The sequence below is a fragment of the Aethalodelphis obliquidens genome, unplaced genomic scaffold, assembly GCF_003676395.1.
Source record: "Aethalodelphis obliquidens isolate GAN/ISIS:26980383/991018 unplaced genomic scaffold, ASM367639v1 scaffold7, whole genome shotgun sequence".
Taxonomy (NCBI): Eukaryota; Metazoa; Chordata; class Mammalia; order Artiodactyla; family Delphinidae; genus Aethalodelphis; species Aethalodelphis obliquidens.
The window spans coordinates 1,338,467-1,362,319 of record NW_020837951.1 but is presented as its reverse complement, the minus strand read 5'-3'; the positions used below and the strand labels follow the sequence as shown (position 1 = coordinate 1,362,319).

Sequence of the window (23,853 nt, the reverse complement as noted above, 5' to 3'; positions counted from 1 at the left end):
CGTCTGTCAGGGAGGCCGCTGCCGGGCAGCCCCTGGGGAAGCTGCTCGTCCACGAGGGGTCTGCCACATCCCGTGCTGCAACCCCAGGTCTGCGGGACGCCAGAGCCCAGGGCTGAAATTCCTCCCTCCCTTCCCCTCACCCAGACACCAGAGGGAAACCCGGGGCTTCTAACTGCCCCCGGGCCTTTCGCAGGCCACTGACCCCACACGCCTCACTGCCCGCCCTGTGAGATGGGCGACTCCAGCCGGCCCTGTAAGGAGGTGCAGGTTTTATCTGGGGCCACTCCTGAGCGGAGCAGGGGTTGGGGGTTTGTTCCGAAGGCACCTGCAGTGCCCGATTCTCCTACAGACAGACGTGAGCATGTTTTTATTCCCGCTCTTAAAACTTTTGAAAAAAACCAACTGGAAAATGAGGCTTAAACGGCAAGTCACATCCCAGGCCTTTCAGAGCAGGTGCTCGGTCCCCAGCACCGTGCCAGGGACCTCCAGCTGCCCCTCCCTGAGCCCCCACTGGACACAGCGTCCCACAGTCCAGCCCACGCCCCGCTCCGCACACGCTGGGGCTTAGGCCCGGCCTGCTGCCACGAAGAAGGCCTGAACCCAGGAGGGCTCCAGGCGGGAGCAGCCCCTGCCCCGGCCCTGGCTATGCACCAGCCCTGGGGCCCTGGGCAAGCCTCCTCTGCTATAACGGGGGAAAAACCCTTCGGCTCAAAGGAGAAGGCAGAAGGCTGGGCCCCGGGAGCAGAGCCGTTGATGAGACAAGCCGTTGACTCTCGGGGGAGCAAACTCACAACAGAAGCATGGATGGCGAGAGAACACAGCAAGAGGCTGGGCCCTGAGAGCCTCCAGAAAACTTTAATACTGACGCGTGGACGCTCTCCACGTAGAAAAGCATCTTTCTACACCCGCAGAACCTGGCCGAGCATCAGGCCGTGGAGCGGGTCCCCAGCGGATCTCCCTGGCCACCCGACCAGCCGGCCCAGGGCCTGTCCACGGGCTCGCCCTTACCGCAGCTCCGGAGGGTCAAGGGCGTGACCAAGCCCGCCCCTCTGGCCGACCGCATCTCTTCCAGCCGCAGGGAGCCGCAGCGGGGGTCTGGCACCCCGAGTGAGCTGGGGACACACAAACACCTGTGTGAGCAGCGAACATCCTCGAGGCAGGAGACAGCTGACGGCTGCGCGGGGAGGGGTGGTAATCTGGGCTCTCCTGCAGACCCAGTGGCCAGGGAGACCCAAGGGCCAAAGGACCAGAGGGCCAGGAGGGCAGTGGCGAGCAGGCGGGGCCTGGTCTGTGAGCGGCGACTCAGGGCTCTGCACTCGGACCCAGGGGGACCAGCGCCCAGCAGGAGCGCTCGGCGTCCACAGTCGCCATCGGCGCTGGGGCCAGCACCAGAGCGCCCTTCGCCCGGAAGCCCTCACCTGCCCTGGGTCTGCTCTGGCAGTGACGGGCATGGGGCATGTCCTCTGCCTCTGTCCCCTCGGCCATCTGCTAAGGAGGACTGTCCACCAGGCCCAGAGTGGAGCAGGGCCCACATCTTAGCTCTAAGCCTCAGGACCATCTTCTCGTGCCGGCACTGCTGCCCTGTCCACAGAGGGGCCTGAGCTGGCCGGATGACCAAGGAGGCCGGGGTCAAACTGGTCCAGTTAGACTCAGAGACCTGCCCTCCATCAGGGCGAGCTCAGCCTCACCCGGGGCTGCCCAGCACATCCGCCACAGGAGAAGGAGGAAGGCGTGGCCTTGGGTCCCACGAGAGGGCAGCAGTCCAGGTGGGGTGGGAGAGCCGCCGGGCACAGGTGGGCTGCAGCTGCCCGGATCAGGGGCTTGGGGCACAGATGACTGTGCAGCCCAGGTGTGTGTGACGGGCTCGGACGAGCTGTGCCGACAGCCCGCCTCACTTCACGTCTCATCAGCGCACGTGGCTGTCCCTCCTGCACCGAGTGACCCCGGATGCCCTTGGGTGACCGAAGACACCGGCCACACCTGCAGACCATGGAGGTGGGCCCTCCTCCAGCCCCACAGGTGTTCGCTGAGCACCTGCTGTTCTTCCCAGGTGACCCACCACCCCGCCCCTACCCTACAGCTCGCAGGCCTGCCGGCGAGATGGCGTGAAAAGACTGTTCCAGGAAGAGGGAGCAGCCCTGCGGCCCAGACGAGAGATGCTGAGGAGGTGAGGGATGGGTCCAGGGGCTGATCCTAGAATGACCCCAGGGATGCTGGGGCAGGAGCGCTGACCACGGGCTCCGATGGTCAGGGGTGGGTTCCTAGAGGCAGGGGCAGCAGGGGCTGCTCCAGGAATGCGTAGTCATGGAGACAGGGGGACTCTTAGCTCCCTCCTTCCCAACCCAGAACTTAGGATGCTACAACCCCCACCTGGGATCAACAAAGGGCAGGAAGGAGCTGCGTCCTCCAAGGCTACTTAAAGGGAATGCCATCGGTCCACAAGCCATTCTCCCTCAATTGTCTAGAGCAGGGACGGCAAACATTTCCCACAGAGGAACAGACGCAGGCCACACGGTCTTTGTCTCCGTGGAAACCACTCAGCTCTGCCTTTGTAGCAGGAAAGCAGCCACACTCATTATGTAAATGATGAGCATGGCTGTGTGCCAATAAAACTTTATTTACAAAGACCGGCGGTGGGTCTAGAGGGCTGTGGCTTGCTGACCACTGGTCTAGATTCTCTAGGGCAGTGATTCTCAAACTTCAGTGAGCATCAGAATCGCCTGATCACTGGGCCCACCCCCAGCATAGCAGATTCAGGCGGGCTGGGATGGGCCGGGCACTCTGCATTTCTAACGAGTCCCCAGGGAACAGTTTGAGAACCACTGGCCAGGGAACGGGTGTAGCAGAAAAACTGGGGGCTCTGGAGTCCATGCCCTGGGTCTGAAACTTGGCTTGTCCTCCCCCAGGCTACGTGATCCTGGGCAAGGTCAATTCTCCTCTGCCAGCCTCAGCTTCCCCATCTGTAAAATGGGGATGAGCACACATCCCTCAGGGTTGCTGCAAGCACTGCATGAGGTGCAGGGAGGCCTGCGGGGTGACGGCAGGCACACAGCTGGGGCACACACTCCTCTGTCCTTCCTTCCAGAGACGCTGGGGTGGACTGGGCCTCAGGGGCCCAAGCCCCATGGGGGGTGGGAAACCCTGGTGTCCTCACCGCATGATGCTGGTTAACAAGCTTGGCCCCCACCCGGCCACTGAGCACTGTGGCCCCAGCAGGGAAAGGACTCGGTGGAGGAGACCCACCCCGACTCAGGAACTGGCCTGAGAGGTGGCAGGACGGGCCAGGCCCTGGAGAAGAGAGCTGTGACCTGCATCCTTGGACTCACTCGGGCAGCGAGGGAGGTGACCAGAGGCACGGCAGCAAAGCAGCCCCGTGAAGCAGTGAGTGGAGACTGCTAGTTTAGAAGACTGGGCCGGGCCAGGTGCCTTCCGGAGGCCTGAGAGGCCCAGCCAGCCCCTGGGCCCTGATCCCTGGCTCCAAGGGTGCTGGGACGCCCAGGGCACGGCTCTGAACGACTTCCACCCCCTCCTGTCTCTCCCGGCCTGGTCAGGCTGAGGTGGGGAGGGAGACACAGTGCCCCTGGTGGGAAGGTCCCGAACACCTTCTGGGCCTGAGCCCCAGGGACCTTGCTGGCTGTCCAGCAGCGGGACACACAGCTGCAGGCTGTCCACCTTAGAGCCTAGGGCACCGGAAGTAACCTCTGGAGAATTCTCCCACCCGTCTCCCCTTCTCAAGCTCTAGACGGGGAGCAGGATGGGGGGGCAGGTGCAGAGGACGTGAAGTCCAGCCCGATGCTGACCCCTACTGGTGTCAACAATTCAGTTTCAGTAACTGCGCTGAGGCTGGGCAGGGGAGGGGCTGGGGGACAGGAGGGAGGGTGAGGCAGGGCTGGGGGAATCAGGGTGGATTCAGGGCCACCCCCATCTCCAAGGGGGGGCGCTGAGGCTGGGGGGCCGTGAATATGCTCGAGGCCACCAGCTTTAACCACAGACCTGGGATCTGCACTGACCCCCGGAGGCCCTAGGGCAGCCGCACATACGAGGGCAGCAAGCCCGGGACAGACCGGGTGAAGGGGGCGGTGAGAAGCCCCCGGCATCGGGCTCTGGCCGATACTGGCAACGAGCCAAGGCCAGCCCCCCGGAGACCATCCACTGGCCTGTCCCCCTCTGGACCCCCCTCCCCCGCCCCGGTTCTGAGCTGTCGAGCCTGGAGTCCCGGAGGACGCACAAGGTGAGCAGGCAAGCAGGGAGGGCCTGCGTGGGGGCCAGGCAGGGACGGCTGCCCCCCGGCGCTTCAGCCCCAGGACGGAGAGGGGAGGGGGCCAGGGGTGTCTGACAACCTCCTGGTGCAGGTGCCAAGGAAGGAGGTGGGCGGGGCTGGGGACCCGCGCCTGCAGGAACCCCTGGGCGGGCAGACAGGCAGGCGATGTGGCAGAAGGAACAGTTCTTGGGGGCGGGAGAGGGGTGTGTCCTTGCAGAAGGAGACAAGCCTGTCCCCGAATCCTGGGAAGACTGGGGGCCACAGCTGCTCAGGGAAGGCCAGGTGACAAGAAGGCAGCTCCCCTGCGCAGCCCAACCTTTGGAGCCTTTGTGGACAAAACCTGCCCCGGGCTGGAGGACGCCCCCTCCTGGAGGGGCTGGGGGTACAGAGCAGGGTCACTGGCTGCTGGGGGGAAATGAGCCGGAGGACAGAGAGAACAGGGAGTGACAGTAGCTGGACCTCAGGGGGAGGCCGGCCGAGACTCTGGGAGCCTGGGCTGAGGCCTGGAACAGCAGAAGGTCCCCAGGAGAGCGGCTGGCCCTGGGTGGTAGCTACTGAGGCCACATTGCAGGCCCAGGTGGGGCTGGCCACAAGTGCCCCTGCCCCGGGCCGGTCATCTGTCTGTAATTGGGCCCGTGCAAAGGGACCTGTGTGAAGTGACCCCAGGGGAGGCCAGTGCTGGAGACGGAAGCCACGAGAAGGTGCAAGGGGCTGTGGACGGGTGGTCCTGAGAACTCGACATGGGCCACCGACCGGATGGAGGGCTGCCTGTCTCCGTGTCCCCCAGACACAACCAGCCTGCCAGCCACACAGGACGCCTGGCCGAGTGTTTCCGCATGGCCCACTGTGCACAGCCCCGCCAGAGGCGTCCGAGGCCAGCACCTCTCCCCGGGCGGGTCAGAAGCCATGTCACTGGACCTGTACGGGCTCTGCCACGGGCCGGCGGCACCCACCCTGGGGGCACCCACCCTGGGGGCACCCACCCTGGCGGCACCCACCCTGGGGGCACAAGGCTGCTCAGGAGTGGCGCCCAGGCTTACCTCCCTGCGAAGGGGCTGAGGGTCTGCAAGGAAGCCAGGGTTCTCGCCTGCCTCTTGTCCCGCTCCGAGCGCCCATCCTCCATGAAACCTTTGGAGAGACGGGTGCCGGTAAGCTGGTCGGTGGGGAGTGAAGACGGGGCCCCCACCCCCCTGGCAGGAGGGACCCTGGTCCTGCTTTCTTGCCCCTCTGCAGGAGGCAGAGAGGTGGTGGGCACGTCAGGCTCAGAACCAGGCCCCACCCCTCCCCCAGCCAGAGGCAAGATGGTGACAACAGCTGCAGAGGGACAATTGCTGTGGTCTTGTCAATGTACCCCCGCCCCTTTCAGGAGAAGAAACCCAGAGGCAGGGAGAAAGTGGGGTCCCCCTGGCCACCGACGGGGCAAGTGGTCATCTGCGGCCCCGGGGCCGGCCCTACCTTGGGGCTTGCTGGCCTGGTGGCCCCTCGGGCTGACGCTCTGCAGCCGTTCCCAGCCAGGGCTCCAGGGCAGCGTCTCAGTGTCCGGGAAGCAGGTGGTAGAGAGAAGCGGCCTGGCCCGCATGCCCGCCCAGTCCCAGGGTGCCCCTCCGCCCACGCTGGGCACCAGGGCTCTGGGGCAGGCTGGCGTGCTGGAGCTCGAGGGCGGCGGGCCTGGGACGGGCCCCCCCGCTGCGTCCGTCGCCTCGGACCTGCTCAGCCTGTCGGTCAGGACGTCGATTCGCTGCTTCAGGACGTTGGCCATGGTCTCCAGGGCCTGCAGCCGAGCCTGCTTGTACCGGAAGTGCAGGGGGCCTGGCGCGCCCAGGCGTTCGGACTCCTCGGGGTCCAGGCAGATGCACAGCCCCGGGCTTGAGCAGTGGCTGGTCAGGTCCTGGAGTTGCAGGGGGCCCAGGGAAGAACTGGCCGACGTCAGCAGGGGGGCGCCCTCCCAGCCATCTCGGGGGCCTCCCACCTCCAGAGTTTCGGCCGGGTTCAAGGCTCTGTTCAAACACAGGCAGAAGCTGCAGGGAGAGAGGGGAAGACCGTCAGCCCTAGGGCACCCTCTCCAGGCACGTGGGAAACACGCATGTGCAGGGATGCGCATAGCTGCAGCTTCTGTGCCAGGCCCAGAGTCTATTCACTGCGTCAACTTATGAGCAGGGGGCGATTATGGGGCATCCATAGGGCAGACCACACGTGGCTGTTAGAAAGGAGGAGGACGGCTGGCAACGATTTCTTGGATACGCACCAAGAGCACTGGTAACCAGAAAAAGAAAAAACAGATAAACCGGCTACTGCAAAATTAAGAACTTACATGCATCAAAAGACCCAATCGACAGAATGAAAAGACAACCTACAGAACGAGAGAAAACATTTACAAACCCAGATCTGATCAGAGATTACTCCCCTGAGTATATCTCCTACAATTCAACGACAAATAACCTAACCCAAATAACCTAATGAAAAAACAGGCAAAGACTTGAATAGACGTTTCTCCAAAGAAGACATACAAATGGCCAAGAAGCATGTGAAAAGATGCTAAACATCACTAATAATTAGGGAAATGCAAACGAAAGCCACAGTGAGGGACTTCCCTGGTGGTCCAGTGGGTAAGACTCCGTGCTCCCAATGCAGGGGGCCCGAGTCTGATCCCTGGTTGGGGAACTAGATCCCGCATGCCGCAACTAAAGATCCCGCGTGCCACAACTAAGACCCAGCACAGCCAAATAAATAAATTTTTAAAGAGCCACGATGAGATCCCACCTTCCACCCTTCAGGATGGGCACCATTAAAGAAAAAGGAAAGAACGAGTGTTGACAGGTACGTGGAGAAGTGGGAGCCCTCGTGCGCAGCTGGTGGAATATAAAATGGAAAACCGGATGGAGGTTCCTCAAAAAGTAAACACAGAATTCTCATATGACCCAGCAATTCTAATGCTGGGTACATATCGCACAGAGTTGGAAGCAGGGGCTTGAAGAGATGTTTGCATACCTATGTTCACAGCAACACCATTCACAACCAAAAGGCAGAAGCAACCCAAGTGTCCATGAACAGACGAATGAATAAACAAGGCGGGATCCATCCATACAATGGAATAGCATTCAGCCTTAAGAAGGAAAGAAATTCTGAAATAGGCTACAACATGGATGAACCTTGAGAATGTCATGCTGAGCGAAACAGGCCAGTCACAAAAGAGTCCCAGAAGGAATCAGATTCATAGAGACAGAAAGTAGGACGGTGGGGCCCCGGGCTGGGCGGTGGGGGATGGGGAGCGAGTGTTTCACAGGGACAGAGTTTCAGTTTGTGAAACTGAAGATGAGAAAGTCCTGGAGATGATAGTAGTGATGTTTGCACAGCAGTGTGAATGTACATAATGCCCCTGAACTGTGCCCTTAAAACTGCTTAAAATTTTACGATCTTAACAAAATTTTACAATTTTGTCATGTGTATTTTACCACAATTTTTTTAAGTGGAAAAAAAAAAAAGGACAGAGTGAAGCACGATGAAGGACCTGCAGCCTCCTCCACCACAGAGATAGCCCCCCCTCCAGCATCGTGCCCAGCAGAAGGAGCCCGACAGGCAGGAGCCCCTGCCAGCATTTCCCACGGCGGGGGGCTGCCCTCGGGTGCGAGCGGTTTCTCAGCCCCCGTGCAGGTTACACACGTGCTCAGCGTGCGAGCATTCACTGAACTGCACACCTAGGACCTGCGCCCGTGTCTGGATATGATCAGATGTCAACTTTAAAAAGTTAAAAAACAATGCACGCCCCTGGGCAGCCCTGTGGACCTGGAATCCTGGGGAGGAGTGCGCACTTTAAAGACAAATGAAGCAAAAAGGACCCAGAGAGGGCAATTTCCAGGAGCCAGGGGCCAGGGGAGGGCGTCCATCCCACCGAGGTGGACGGGTGGGGGGTCGAGGGGCTGCAAAGAGGGGTGGGCGCTGAGCTCCAAAGGGTTCAGCCCAAAGCCCCCTCCCAGAACTCTGGCTGCCAAAGACCCATGCAGGAGCCAGGCTCAGAGCGAGCCCAGGGCAGGAAGCTCCCGGTGGGCGGCATCTTGTGGGGACCCCTGTCCTTAGCCTCTGGGCCAGCTCCTCCCCCTAGCCATGGGCGGATGATACCCTAGGAGCCTGGCTGTGAGTTCCCCCTCCTTTATTGGGCAGGTGGCCAGGAAGTGGCTGGCACTGGCCTGGAGCCCACGGGGCACTCCCCGGAACCCTTCGCCGCGAGGGCAAGAGCTGGGAAGGCCAGCCTCTAGGGAGCCTGGACACTCAACTCCCCCAGCAAAGTGGGGGAAGGTCTCCCACCCTGCACTTCAAGATGCTGCTCGGGGAGTGGCCTCCTGGACAGTTGCCCCAGAAAAATGAAAACACACGGCAGTGAAAACAGAGCAAAAACGAATGCAAGGGAAAAGAAAACAAACCCAGAAAATAAGTGTTGGTGAAGACGGGGAGAAACTGGATTTCCCGTGCACTGCTGTGGGAATGCAAAACGGTGCGGCCACTGCCAGAAACAGCCTGGCAGTTCCTCCACCAGTTAAATATGGAGCCCACACAACCCGGCAATGCCACTCCTGGGTGCGTGCACCAGAGAGCCGAAAACAGGCGCTCAGACATTCCACTCACAGCAGCCAAAAGGGGGAACAGCACACAAGTCCATCAGCTGCCCCTGGTAGGCAACACGTGGGAGATCGTGCAGTGGAGTATTACTCGGCCATGACAAGGAAGGAAGTCCTGCACAGGCTGCAACGTGGACGAACCTAGAAAACTCGCTCAGGGAAAGAAGCCTGGCACAATGGCCCCATGCTATAGGATTCCACTGACACGAGACATCAGAACGGGTGAATGCATACACACAGATGGACGGCAGGCCGGGGAGTGACTGCTAATGGGGACGGGTTTCCTTTCAGGGTGATGACATGTTTTCGGGGAACAGCTGGAGGTGGTCACGATGTTGTGAACGTGCCAAACGCCACTGAATAGTTTTCTTTATAAACGTTAACCTAACGTGACGGGAAGCTCACCTCAGCGAAAACTAACGCAGCCCTGATCACAGGCTCCGTGCAGCTCTGGACGGAGGGAGCGACCCCCCGCCCGGGAGAGCCCCCCGGGAAATGCAGTCCCAGCCCCTGCACACCCACCTGCCCGGGGCGTCCTGGTCCCCCAGCACCATGCCGGAAGTCACCCTGCTCCACTGCGGCACAGGTGCTCCTGGGCCCCCGGCGGCTTCCAGGCCCTAAAGCAGAGGAGAAGGACGTCATCAGAGCCCAGGCTGGACCAGAAGACCCCAGGCCCTGTCTCAGCCTCAGAGCTGGCCCCGGCCTCCACAAGGGTCTCAGGCTGGGTCCCTCAGGGGTCCCCTCTTTGGGGACAGAGACAGAGGCAGTGGGGTCCCTGCAGAGCCCTGCCACAGCCAGGGGACCCCGGGGGACCTCGGTGGCTGAGCTGGTGCATACCACGGACTGTGCAGAATGCGGGACGAAGGTCACGATGCTGGGCGTCGTCTGGGAGACCACGGGGACGGCCTCCCTCTGCTTCCTGTAGACGCCCTGCAGCCTCTGGTTTCTGAGCTCCAGCGCTTGCATGGCGGAGGCCTTTTCCTTTAGGGCCTGCTGCCACCAGGGCTCCATATTCTGCTGGATGAACTCCCGCAGGGACTCGGAGCTGTGGAGGGGCCCCCGGGGCTTCGGGCAGGGCGGCGGGGGTCGCACCTCATTCTCCTTCCCAGGCATGTTCCAAAGGGCACCCTGGCTGGGCCTTGGCCAGGTGAGCTTCGCCCCCGCGGGGGTTAGCAGTGGACCCCTGCCCTGGCACCGGGGGTCGGGCCCCTGCGTGAAGGCGGGGCTCCAGGGCCTTCGGGCGGGGCCCTCCCGGTCTTCACGAGAGGTCCAGGCCCTCTGCAGACCCCAAGCCTGCCCGGACGAGGTGCTCCGGGGCTGCTGCAGGAAGGGGCCCCATCTTTCAGGGGTGCTCCCGGGCCTCCAGAGGGAGCGGTCCCATCCTTGGGCCGCCCAGGCCTTTGGTGGACAGGAGGTCCGCCTGGCCGAGGCGCTCCAGGGCCGCTGAGGGAAGGAGTTCAGCCTCTCCGTGGGGCTCCCGGGTCCCCGGAAGGAGGGATCTCGTCCTTGGGTTGCCCAGGTCCTCTGCGGATAGGACTCCCACCTGGCCGAGGCGCTCCAGCTCGGCGCCATGGGCAGGCTCCCAGCCCTCTTGGACGCAGGCACCCCCTCCGTCACGGCCCGAGGGCTCTTCCAGGAGCCCCGCAAGTCTGGGGGCTTCCAGGGGCTCTGCCACCTCCTCCCCGCCAGGTCCCGCGGCTCCAGCCCTCGCCTTGGGTGGTGGCCCTGGGCCAGCTCCAGGCTGGCCTGGATTTGCTGGTGGAGGTCTCGAAGGACGGCCATAGCAGCCTGGATGTTCACGGGCTGATGGCAGGAAGCCAGGTGGGGAGCATTGGTTGACACCTGCGGGGCGCTGCGGGCACAGGTGGATCTAGGCAGCCGGGGGCAGACAGGGGAACTCTCACCAGCTCCCAACTTCTTGCCATGTCCTGCAAAGACAGGTAGTCGCAGGGGTGGCCAGAGCTGCAGGGCTTCAAGAGGAGCAGAGCCGGCCCCTCCCCTCTCCCTGAGGCCCCGTTGGTTCTGCACCCATCATCCACTCACAGAGCCCTCTGGGGGCAGGTGCCACGTCGGGTGACTCGAGGCTGAGCCTGGGCACCTGGCGCAGAGCCACCCCCTCTGAATGTGGTGAAAACTAAGGGGGGGGGCGCGGGAGGAGGTGACACGTCTCCCGGGAGCTGCTGTGGTTCCCGTCCTGCAGTCCCTGAGTCAGGAAAGCCTGGTGGCCGCGCCCTGCCTTCTGGGAGCCGAAAGGGTGCCTCTCGGGGACAGAAATCCTCTTCCTGGGCTTTTGAACGGAGCGACTCCCCAAAGTCCCCGTCTGGTGGGGGGTTTGGAGGGCGTCTGACGGGTCGCTGGGAGAGAGGTGCCGGGCCCGCACCCCAATGCCACTGCTTCCTGGGCGTCTCTCCCTCAGGCCCACACTCCAGATGCCACCCCGAGCGGAGCAGAGGCGGAGGCCTAGGGAGGAAGGAGGGGCCCAGGCAGCAGCCTCACCAGAGCTCGTCCTTTTCTCCAAGCGTAAACACCAACCAACTCAGAATCTTAAAGAGAGGGTGCCCTCCGATGCTGGCCCAGACAGGGAGGCTGGCAACTCCACGCAGACCCAGGAGACCAATTCACACGCTCCCGGAGGGGATGGGGCGAAAACCCTCGTGTCCAGGCCCCTCTGGGGATTGGGCCACACCCCCAGCCATTAGCCAGCATCCTGGCAGGGCTGAGTCCCAGGATGACCTTGAAACGTGACCTCATTTCTCTGACCCTTGGGGGTAATAAAACGTGCTCCCTTCAGATTTGTCTGTAAAACATTCAACACAGGCCCAGGAACACCACACACGCTCAGTAAAGGCTGGCCAGTAGTAACGCTAGTCACCAGCACAAGGCGGGCTCGCACAGGGCGAGGGGGAAGGCAATGTTATGGCCGATCATTTGCTCTGAGCCAGAGGAAATTAATTTGTTTTTAAACTGGTGAGACTCAGCGGGGATAGGGGAGGGGACTCAAGGAAGACAGTCAGGTTAGCAGGACAAGGGGTCCCGGAGAGCGTGGAAACAGTCACCCCATCCCACACACAAACCAGCTTTCTTTAATAAATGCTGTCACATAAGAAACATCATTCATCACGTTTCACTTCATAATCCCACGTTACGCTCACCAAATGCCGATAGCAGCCCCACCATCGTAACAAACCCATCCACAAGGGCCCCGGCAGAGGCAGCGCCGGCCTTGAGCTCACAAACACACATGTGTAAGCTCACACGCTTACACAGCCTGCATCTCCGGGTGGGGGGAGCTAGCCCAGGGAAGGGTGTGTCCCGCAGAGCTGTTCCAGGGGCGTGGCTTATGGGGGCGTGGTCATGGCCTGGGGGGTACCTCCTGAGGCGTGGCCTCTGGGAGCGTGGCCTCGGGGCGTGGCTCTGTACCACCCTTCCCCTTGCAGGAGCTCTGTCTTCAGGCCTATGGGTGAAGTCCCTCCTGGTCTGGGCTGGGGAACGTGCTGTGTCTAGGGGGCAGGGTGTGATAGGTGGGTGGTCTCTGCTGTAAGGCACCCTCGTTTGCCCCTCCCTGAGACCACGCCCTCCGCCCCAGGCCCCTGGTGACACCGGAAGGTAAGAGTGAGGTCTCAGGAGTCCCAGACCTGGGTTTAAATCCCAGCTCCTCCTGCGTAGCCACTGGCCTCAGGCAAGTGACAACTCCCCCGTGCCTCAGTTTCGCCATCTGTAAGCGTCTCCCCACAAGGCCACCACGATGCAAAAGCAAAGCAGTCACGCTCACTACAGGAGTTGCCCAGAAAGGTCAGGATCTGCTGATCAGGACTGAGTCTGCACTGCCCACCTGCCACATGCGACCTATGAGTGGGACCTGGGGGGCTGGGCTCCCCAGAGAGGGTCCTGCGTCCTGCATAAAAATGGCCTCACTCCTCGGTGCTTTGTGACCGCCTGGAGGGGTGGGATAGGGAGGGTGGGAGGGAGGGAGATGCAGGAGGGAAGAGATGTGGGAACATGTGTATGTGTATAACTGATTCACTTTGTTATAAAGCAGAAACTAACACACCATTGTAAAGCAATTATACCCCAATAAACATGTTAAAAAAAAAAAAATGGCCTCACTCCCTTGGTCGGGGCCCTAGGCAGGGACCACACCAGGTAGGGAGGGGGCCACCTGCTCGCCAGGCCCCTCTCGGCACCCCTGTCCCCAGGCCCCTCCATCACTGGCTTCCCCATTAGCCCGCCAGAGGGGTCCAGGTCAATAAATGGGTCCTGATGGGCACATTTTTTTCTTCCACGGAGCAGTTTAACGGCAATTAATTTTTTTACGAAAGGATTTCTAATCTGTGGAAATGGATGAAGTGCCCAAGTGCCCTGTCAAAGTTCCAGGGCCGACCTAATCTACGATAAAAAATGCAAAGTGAGGTGCTACGATCTGAAATTAAATATCGGGCTTCGTTTTCCTGCAGCCCGGATGGATGAATATTTTATAACTATTGTGATTTAATTTTTTGTTAACTACAGCAAATTTCTAATTCATCCAATTCCCAAGTCCTGTGGCTCTGACCTCTGAACCCAAACTCATCTCTCCTTAGCCCAGCTGTGACTTCGTAACTGACAGAAGCTAATGGCCACGTCCATCAGAGTGACACGGCGGTTACGGTGACAAATGCGGCCCACGTCCTTTTGACCCAGTGTCAGGCAGAAGGCAGGTTATCTTTCAAGGCAGCCGTTAAAACAAACCAAAATGCCGAGGAATGGTGGAGGGTGGGGTGGGGGGAACGCGATGCAGAAAACTGTTATATTTTGTGCTTTTTCAGTGGCCTTCCGGAACCTTCTCCATGTCTCCCAGCATCCCTCACTCTGGTTCCGGTGGAGGTTTTCCCGACACATCCCCACCTCACTCAGGGCCCACCTCCAGCCAGAGAAGGAGGACAGGTGCTCCTCCTGCTGGAACCGTCGGCCTGCCCAAGGGCAGAGGAGGCGGTGGCTGGTGGCGTGGGCACACCACACATGGCCCACTCCCATCCAGGACTGTGACCTCATACCCTGGGGAAGCTGAGGCATAGAGATGCACAGAAACAGCTCGACCCCCGGTGCTGCTGACTCCGAGACCAGGGGCCCCACAGAGCCGACCTCAGCCTCCCAGGGCTGGCGTCTCCGAAGCCCATGGTACAGTGGTCCCAGAGCCCAGGCCCCGAGGGTGGGCCTGGAGAAGGTGCCCTGGCGTGGGCCCAGGTACGCACAGCTGGGCTCTCTCGGGTAGGGAACACAGGCCTGGGGCTGTCAGGGCCCAACCCCGGCTCGCCTGTGTGGTCCTGGGCAGGGCTGTTGACCCTGTCTGAGGCTCAGTTTCCTCATCTACACAGTGGGAGCGAGCCCACCTGCCCTCGAGGAGAGCCGTGAGCGTCACGTGAGCTACTGTCGCTCGAGCACACGGCGCACTCGGACAGAGTCTGGCACTGAGCGAGGCCACTCCTCCCTGGCCCCGAACATGCTGAAGGCAGGCCCGGAGGAAGGCCGCCCCCTCTGTTCCCCACACACCCACATCCGGCGCATTCACCCCACGAGCTCCACGAACCTACCAGGCTGGGCAGCTGGGTCTTTGCTGGACGCCAACGCCCCACCCAGCCCTCAGGGAAAGACAGCTGAATTAGGAGTTCCTCTGTGAGTGTGGCCCAGCACCACCAAGACCCCTGCACAGACCTCTCCTGGGTCATAGACGGCCAACACGTCTCCAAGGGAAGCGGACGTCACCCAGCCTTTCCCACCGCGGGGCACCCCAGGGGAAACAGGCACGCCGGCCTCACTGCCTGGAGTCTAAGTCTCAAACCAGGCGACAGGCCACAGCCATGCTTCCCGCCACCGACGGCAGCAAAACGGCCAGAGCTCAGCCAGTGACACCGAGTCACGAGAAAGCACGCACATCTGTCCGCCACCAGCTCACATGCCCCCCACTGCACGCCCGCCTTTCCGAGGCGGAGCCAGCGCTGCACCAGCCGTCCTGGCTCCAGAAACAAGCCGTGTGCCCACCTCCTGAGCCTGGATGGTAACCTCCCGTCCCCACGCCCTGCCTGGCCCCGAATGGGCCAACCCTACCTGTGTCTTTGGCAGCTCTCCTAGGGGCAGGCAGCTTGGGGGTCTTCTCTCTTTTGCAAGACCTACTTTTCATCCTTTTGGTTTTCTCCCGTGGAACTTTGGAGAGAGGAGACAGACGGAAGGAAAGGAGAGAAGGTTGAGTCGCAGTGCAACACACGGGATCAGCCAGCTCGCGAGGCCCCTGACTGTCCCTCACGGCCCTTTGCATGGGAACCCACCCCCCCGGGCAGTCCCCCGCGGGCTGGGCTCACCTCACCCACCCTCGCAGCCTCGACTGGACACATGTCCTGAGAGCCCCCGAGCACAGCCATAGCCTCCCATCTCCATCCCCGGCACCCAGCTTGGGGCCGGCCCACGGCACTCATGTTTGTTGAATGAATAAATGACTGAACAGGCCCACAGACGAAGCCATGGCAGGGCAGCCGGCCAGACGGGACATCGGCTCCTCAGGGAGAGGAGGAGTGAGCACTAGACCCAGAGGGGCCTTCGCACAGTGGGATCCGCCTGGCTGGACAGGCGGGGACAGGAGATCCAAGTCCCACAGGAGGCAGAGAGGCCGACTGGAGTGGAGCAGCTGCCCGAGGGCCAGTGTGGGCACCCGGCCCTGCTCTGTTTGGCCTTATTCGTCTTTGTCCCCCCCTGGGTGGACGCTGCATCTCAGAAGCCAACCAGCCAGTGACCGTGTGAGAGCTGGGCCTGGCCCATCGCGTCCCCAGGGGCCTGGGGAGCACGGGGAAAGTCTCTCCCGAGGGACTCTCCAGGCCTCCACGGTGCAGCTGGGTCCCGGCCTCAGTCCGTCCCTCCGTCCTCAGCACCCAACCCCACTGGCAGGAGGGGCCTCAAGACGAGGCCCACACGAAAGGACAAACCCTATAGGATTTTGCTCACGTGAAGTCCCTAGAGGAGTCAAACCCGCAGGAACAAAGAAACTTTGTACTTAAACACGGTTAAAACGGTAAACTTTACGTTATGTGTATTTTACCACAATAATAAAAAAAAAAGAGCCAGGCCCTGCCCCATACCCTGCTTCCAGAGGGTTCCGGGGGGGAGCTGGTGACTGATGACACTGGGCACTGAGCCCCTGAATGACCAATGGCCAGGTCCTGAGTTTGGCTGATGGGGCCCTGCATGTGGGGACGGGGAGAATGACCTGCGGGACGAGCTGAGGTCATCGGGGCCCTCTGTCCCCGAGGAGAGAGACGGGCGTTCCGCGTGAGTCACAGCTGGAATGGGGATGGGCGGGCGCCCCGCTCCTGGGGGAGCTGCCGGTGCCCAGTTAGGCCAGAGCTGGGCTCAGGGAGAGGGTTCTGCCCCTTGGCTGTACTCGGGCCGGCCCCTCGCACCCCACCTAGGGCTGTGCTTGGCTTGCACGTCTGGCTGGGACAGACCGGAAACGAGTCTGTAGCTGCCACCCAGAGGGTCCCGACTCGAGTGTCAACCAGCCTTTGTTCCACCCTGGTCACCACGGCGCCACTGGAATAGGCAACTGTCTCCCGCATTCTCCCCCAACAGCCCCATGGAAAACCCTGGCTGGAGACCCTGAAAGTCTCAGGCCTCCAGGACAGCCTGACCCCTGCTCCGGAGCCCTCTCCCCCGCTTCCCGGGGTCTCCAGAATCCTGCTGGACGGTAGAGACCGCTCCTCCCCCCAGGGCCCACCCTGCACACACAGCGAGCCCGCCAACGCCCAAACCCTCCACGGCCCCCCTGCCTAAAAGCCCTCCAAGCGCCCCGCTGCCGGGGACGCCGAGGCTCCTTAATGCTCCCCCAGGAGCAGCTCCGGCCCGCCTCTCCATCCTCATCCCTCCTGTCTGTCGAGTGAACGAGTCAGCCAAAGACTAGAGGTTCCCTGGGCCTCGGGACCCTTCCTACCCCATCTGGACGTCTGCCAACCCACTGCCGACCCGTCAGCATCTCCCAGGCAGGGCAAGGCCATCTGCGGGACAGGCAGGCAGCGCCTCTTGCCTGCAAGATGCAACAACGAGCCCAGGAGCTGATGGGGCCTGGCGGACCTCAGGCCCGGCATGTGACCATGCAGGGAAGACCTCACCTATTCTGTGCAGGAGAGCTCAGCGAGGAGATGCCCCTGCCCAGCCCCCCTGCCCTTTGACCCCAGCCTGCCCTTCAGGGCCTGCTTGGATTCCTTCCCTGATGGTTAGAAATCGGGCTCCAGAGAATGGTGGGCTGGCTTCAAATCCCTGCTTGGCCCCTTCATGGCTGGGGTCCCCTCTGACCCTCAGTGTCCTCCTCTGTGAGTGGGAAGCTAATAGAGACAATCGCACAGAGTGAGAGAGAAGCTGTCTGGAGAGTGCTGGCTCCAGAACCGTGCCACCCACACCTGGGCCTGAGTGTCCAGTGGGGGCAGTGGTGGGGGGATGCCAGGATGGCTGGCCGCAGAGCCACTCACCTGAGGCCTGCCGCTGGGAGACCCTGGAGGCCTCACGCCCCTGGCCAGGTGTTGCCTTGTCTTCGACTCCACTTTCAGCCCCACTCAGGATGCCTGAGCCTGAAGGAGACAAGAAGGAGAATTGTGAGGACAGAGAGGCCGTGAAGAAATGTCCAGGGAAAGGTCCCCGTTGGGCAGCCGCTCAAAAACCTTTAAACATGGCCTTGATGCCCAAGCCTGAGGGCACAGTCCCCCCGGGGACCAGTCCCTTCCATGCCTCCCGCATGCCCTCTGGCCCCCCTGTACCCGCCCTCCCACCCACGATCCCTCTGGTTTCCACCCACCCATCTCCATCTCCATCTCCTGGATGAGTCGATGCTTCCTTCTGCTTAAACCCAGCTCAGATGCACCCCCATCCCCGGGAGGACTCTACCTCCTCTTGGCTTCCCAGGCTCCGAGACCGTCTCAGGGCCACGGGGCATGCTGTACCGGCCTCCCCAGTTGGCCACCAGCCTAGGCGGGGCCACCCATGTACCCAGCCCCGCCCGGCCTGCAGCAGCCCAACCTCAGCCCTCTCCCCCCGCCCCCTGCCTGTCCCTCGCCAGGGGAAGCTGCCGCTGACCTGGGTAGGCCAGGGCCGGAGCGGGGTGTGTCGGCTTTCGGGCCTTCCTCCGGGGGGCTGGCGTGCGGGCTTTGTAGAGATCTGAGGCGCTGGCGGGTGCCGAGGTGCCCAGGGAGGTGCAGCTCGCCTGCCACCGTGCCTGGGCCCGGATCTTCTCCCTCAGCTGCTCCAGCCGGGGAGTGCTCTCCCTGGGCTGCTGCAGGGGCCCCAGTACCCGGAGGGTCCTCTCCTTCCAGGTCCCGTGGGGAGGCGTGCATGACTCATGGCCCCCCGAGGAGCCGGAAAGGCGGCCCGACGACACCGAGCTGTCCCCATCCTTGGCCTCCTCGTCTGTCAACCACACCAGGAGGCTGCGGGCCTTCTGCCGGGGGCTGGGCTCCTCAGGGAAGTCAGACCAGGCCACGTGGGGAGATCCGCGCTGGGCGCCTGCCTGCTGGGAGGGCTCAGGCCAGCTCACAGCAGCCATGACTTCACCCTCAGCTGCAGGCAGAGGGAGCCTGTCTTCCCTTGGGAGAGAGAGGCAGACACAGCCTGTCAGGTGCGGAGACGTGGTGGTGCTGAGCAAAACACGTCACGTGCACGCCCACTGTCTCCAGCGCCCTCCTACTCCCCATTTTCCTGCCTCAGACTGAGAAAGGTGGGAGGTGCCAATAAAAAGTCCCCCCCTCGTTGGTGGCAGTGCTGCAGTGTTCTCTCTCGGGTCCCGACCACACCCTTCTGAGGTGGGCACTACGCCAGCCTCACGTACAGGCTCTGGGGAAGGCACGCGGCAGAGACCGTCCGGCCCAAGTCCTCACTCCTCACACCAACTTGGCTGTGCTCCAGGAAGAAGGCAGCTCCCCAGCAGTGCCTCGGCCCCTGTGTGCTCCACATGCACCCAAGTCGGCACAAACACTACCTGGACTTGGCACTGGCCTTCCCAACGGCTGGTCTCCCTGGGGCCCCAAGGGAGAGAGAGCACTGCCTCTATCTATCTTTGGGGCGGGGCTGGATCATTTCCCCCGGGCAGGTGGGCGGCATCCCCATGACCAAGAATGACACGGCAGCACGGCGGAATCAAGGGTGGAGCCAGTGAACCCCCATCACCAGCTGCCCTGGGGTCAGAGGGTGCTTTCCCAGGGCAGCCCCGTGGTCTGCAGCCCGGCACCCATCCTCACTCAAGGCAAGCTGGCTCCTGCCCAGCTCCGGATGCCGGTCTGTGCTGGTCCCCTGGCCCATGATGGAAGCCCTAAGGACGGTTATGGAAACTGGGGGGGCACAGTGGGCTGCAGGGCCCTGGGCTAGCAAAAGCCTGGGGCCTTCCCAACGCGCTGCCTCTCAGCAAGGGGTGAGAATTCCGCACGGCCCTGTGACAGCATAATAACCCCGTGTCACTCAGTGACAGACAGCCAAGGCCTTCAGCTCCTGCTGGGGCTCCAGGCAGCACCCCACCCCAGTCCTCCCAGGGCGCCGGGGGTCAGGCTCGGCCTGGGCTGGAATAGGGACGACGTGAGGGGCTGGGGGCTGGGATGGGCTCAGCCCCAGGCTGGTGGCCGGCTCAAGGTTCAGTTCCGGGTGGGGTCAGCCTGGGAGTCGGGGTGCAGGAGAGAGGAGCCAGCCCGGGCCACGTCCCCAGCAGGTGGACGAGGGGCTGAGCGCTCTGGCCCCGACGCTTCGGCTCGTGGGGACTGGTCGGGGGAAGCGGGCGCCGGCTTCCCGCTCTCCCTGGCACGAGCTCAGGGCACCCCTTCGACCACAGAAATAGAGGCTGGAGAGGCCTGAGCACCAGGAGAGCATCCCAACCGGTCCAACTCCAGCGGGCTTCCTACCACCTGCTCGACCGCCCTGGCAGGGCAGTGCGGTGAGGGGGACGCGGCCTCTGCCATCTGCCGGCCCTGGGCTCAGCGTGGTGCCCGAGGAGGAGAGCTGGAGGAGACCAGACGCCTCGCCCCACCCTGCCTCTGGGTATTGGGAGACTGGTGAGTTCACTACCACAGGAGGGCCCTGCGGAGTGGCCCTCAGGGAGGGGCTGACATGGTTAGGGACACTCCTCCATTTTAGGAATTGCCCTAAAGGCACTCCTTCCAGAGCAGGCCCCAGAGAAAGGCGCGTCTGCAGCAAAGGACCCCCTAATTGCAGGCGGGCATGGAGAATGGAGAGCCGTCCTTGAGGCTCCTTCTAGAGGACCCGTCCTGGGGAACCGGGGACACCCGGAGACGCTGCCGTCTGGGCAGCGCGCAGGGCGGGGCTCTGGTCACTGAGACACAGCCCCACGTGTAGCGGCCAGCAAGAGGGGGAGTCGCCCCGGACGGACCCTGCCGGGAACGTGAGGTGCCCCCTCCACCCCCGCGGAGACTCCTCTGTAGTTGGGGCCGGGGTGAGGCAGGCACAGAGCCAGCAGGACCCCAGATCCAGCCTCCGGCTCCAGGGCCCTCAACCACACCTGGTGGCCCAGACAGACAACGTACCTCTGCGGCCAGGTCCCCCTGCCGGCAGCACTGCGACCAACCATCCGGCTCTGCTCCGTCCTCCTGGCCTGGAGCCCCGGCCTGCCTGGGCTCGCCCGCTCCACTGGGCACCTTGCTCGGCGAGGCTGAAAGGGAGCAGGTCCCATCTGTATGTTTCTTTAGGACGTTTGCAAGCGGCTGGTATCCCAGGGCGCTGACCTGGGGCCACACAGGAAGGCGGCCCCCGCCGGGAGAGCTGCAGGCAGCGGCGTGGGCTCCTTCGCTGTGCCGCATGCACGCACACCACGCACGCCCGCACGCCACGCACGCACGCACCACGCACCACGCACGCACCACGCGCGCACCACGCACCACGCACGCACCACGCACGCACGCGGGCCTGCGGAAGGCTTCCGCTCCCCTCGGGGGTGGGGCGGTATCATCAGCGATGACCAGGGCGTCCCCCACACGGCCCCCAGAGCCTGGATAGGGGAGGGGCCGCTCAAAGACAGCTCCGCCTCCTGCGTTCACAAAGCGCCCCGACCCCTGGGCAGAATCCCTGTGCCCCGTGGCGAGAGTGAAAGCCCACGCCCACCGCGCTGGGAAGAGACCCCGCCTGCGCTGGGGCCGCAGGGTCGTGCTCGCAGGCAGAGGCCTGGCCCGTTTACTGCAGGCCTTCCTCCCCGCCACACCCTCAGGCTCCCCCAGCAGTTGGGGTTCTGGGGGGGTGTCCTCCCAGGGTCCGCTGGACTCTCCAGCCCTCGTTCCGAGCGAGCAGAAGCAGCAGCTTAGACGCAGGAAGTTTCTCCTGACGGGAGGAACTGGTGGCCCTCTGTTCCCTTTAGCAGGGACTAAGCTGCCCCCGGGGGTCAAGGAGACCTCCTCCTCCAGGAAGAAGCCGCGTCATAGACATGACGCGCCGTCAGTTTAAACCCTCTACTGGCGATGAAAGCAAAATAATGAAAACAAGTGCGTGGTGAACTTGAAAACAAACCCGACGGCCTCCCTGCCCAGGGCCCCAGCTCCTGTCGCCCTGCCCGGCTGCGGCGGCCACCGGGCTTGGCTCTGGGCTGCAGTTGGGTGGCCGCGAGCGGCAGTGTGCAGCCCCCATGCAGACTCGCCCACCTGGCAGCGCTGCAGCTGAGCCCAGAGCTGCAGGCCCCTGAGGCCGAGGCCCCTCCGGCGGGTGTGGCACGCGCAGCTACCTGTCCTGACCACCCCCCCACCGGCTTGTGCCGGCCTGATGCCACTCTGGGAAAGTCCCCTCACCTCCCGTGAGTGGGGCCCCGTCCCTCTTTCCCCCACGGGGTGGGGACTGCTGGGGGGGTGGGGTGGCCTGTGTGCAGATAGATGCCTTTGGCTTCGGGAGCCCCCAGCACGGTCGGGGTGGGGCGTGGCGTGGGGATCCCATCTCAGCTGTCCCGCCCACGGTCCTGTGGGAGGAGTCCAGCTCCCCTCCTCGGGTTCAGCCCCAGTCTAGTATCCTGGGCCCGGCAGGGTCAGAAGCGGGGGTTCGGGGGTCTTCAGGGCCTAGAGAGACAGCACCCGTGGGTCCCCGGGGCCACGCCAAGCCTGGCCAGGTCTGAGAGGGGTCACAAGGGACGGGCTTCTCAGCTGGGAGGGGCTGTATGAAGAGCAAACAGAGCGGCCTGTGCCCCCCTGCCCGGCACGTGGTGGACGCAGAGGTAGAGCCCTGACTCCAGACATGCCAGGTGCCTGCCGGTGACCTCGGGCAGGTCAGTTTGCTCATCAGGAAAGTGGGCGCAACAGTAGCCCCCACTTGTCGGGGTTCTCGAGAGGGTCAGGAGACACCTGGTACTCAGTGCCCCCTGCGTTGGGCACAGACTGAGAAAGGAGAGCCGGGCACCTCTGTTCCCACCCTGCCCAGCCCAGGCCCCCATGACACACCTGCGCCGTGAGGCCAGAGAGTGGTGACCCACCAGGGCAGCCGTTTCTGTCCCTCGCTGCCACCAGGGGCTCCCCCTGGCCTGGGGCCTGGCATGCCATCCACCGCACCCGCAGCCGGCTGCACCGTGAGAAGTGGCCGGGCTGGCTGGTGGGTCAGGTGGGGCAGCAGGTGGGGAGGGACTCCCGCCTCTGGACGCAGCCCTCGCTCTACTGTAATCAGCCACACTGTTTACTCTCCCTACTGTGTTCCTAGGACAGCCAGCCCTGACAGGCTTGAGCACGCTGGGGACAGTTGGACCACCCTGTCCACAGCCTCCGGGGCCCCAGGGTCAGAAAGCACACAGGAGGCGGCAGCGACAACAGCTGGCACAGGCCTGGACATTGGCATGGCACCTGACAGCCACCTGCCAGACGCAGCCCTGGGGAAGCAGCAGCCCCGCAGGGGACACACCCACGCCAGCCCCAGCCGCACCGAGAGTCTCCAGCGGAGCAGACCTCGCCCAGAAGACACAAGTCAGCCGGGGCCCGAGGGGCACAGGGGCTGAGAGGCCAGAGGAAGCCGTCCCAAGGCTGACCCAGGCTCCAGGCACGTCGAGGAAGTGATGTACAGATGGCAAGGGCACCTGGGCACTTGCGCCCTGCTGCTCAGAGGCACACGCTTCCCCTTTGATACCTGTCTTGCACACACACACATAGATACACCACACACCCAGAACACACAAACAACATAACACACACACACGGGCGCAGTATGTCCCCCAGGTAACCTGGCCCTGTCACCTTGCCCACTGTCACACAACGCAGAGCAGAGACCTGCCCTTGGCCCTGGCCCCCCAAATTAGGAGCACCTGGCAGCCCTGGGAAAGGAGCCTGGGGACATGACACACCCAGCATGGCTTTGCCCCCAGGAGGTCCCAAGTCCTCAGAGGGAGCCCTCAAACAGGAAGACCCCTCCCAAGGGGGGCAGGGCGGAGGAGGGGTGACTGGTCTGCGCTCCCAAGCCCACGGCAGGAAGTGCCTGGGGAGGCCAGGCAGGGCTCAGGCAGAGGCCCCAGAGGACTCACCTGCTGGAAGGCTCCAGGCCTCCCCGTCCATGGGAGGGTGCAGGGCAGCAGCCATGGCTCAAAGGCCAGTGGCAAGCAGAGCGCAGGGACCCGGGCGCCCAGGCCTCCAGGTCCGGGGAGGTCAGGCGGGGAGAGGCCCGCCCCGACGTTGCCAAAGAAACCCCGGGCGTCCCTCTGACAGTGCGGGCTCCTCCTCCAGGCTGCTGGGAGCCTGCAGGACCCGTGCCAGGCGCCAGGGGCCTCACCTGCACCGTCGCCCCACCCGGGCAGAGGTACACACATGGGGCACCCTCCCTACCGCACGAGGAGCTGCCCAGAGCCCCGCTCTCGCCCTCCTCCCCAGAACCTGCACCCCGCACCGGGGCTCTGGGGGGCTGGAAGCAGGGGGCCTGGAGGTGGACAAGTGCCATCCCTTCTGACCCAGGACGTGAGGCGTGGGTCACTGTGACAGCTCACGCCTCCAGAGCAGCCCTCCAGGCGTGGATACCGGG

General features: G+C 63.1%; 1 protein-coding gene across 1 annotated transcript; it reads right to left on the bottom strand.

Annotated features, from left to right (window-relative positions):
- Positions 1-841: 841 nt before the first annotated feature.
- On the bottom strand, positions 842-23,417 carry CCDC187 (coiled-coil domain containing 187). Its single transcript, XM_027104090.1, has 12 exons — positions 23,363-23,417; positions 20,734-20,872; positions 17,965-18,470; positions 17,364-17,462; positions 14,959-15,054; positions 12,421-12,432; positions 11,354-11,417; positions 9,712-10,903; positions 9,397-9,491; positions 5,717-6,279; positions 5,302-5,389; positions 842-1,112 (listed from the first exon to the last, which is right to left on the bottom strand). The coding sequence occupies exons 1-12, from the start codon at positions 23,415-23,417 to the stop codon at positions 926-928; spliced, it is 3,096 nt and encodes a 1,031-aa protein (XP_026959891.1). The 3' UTR covers positions 842-925.
- Between the last annotated feature and the right edge of the window lie 436 nt (positions 23,418-23,853).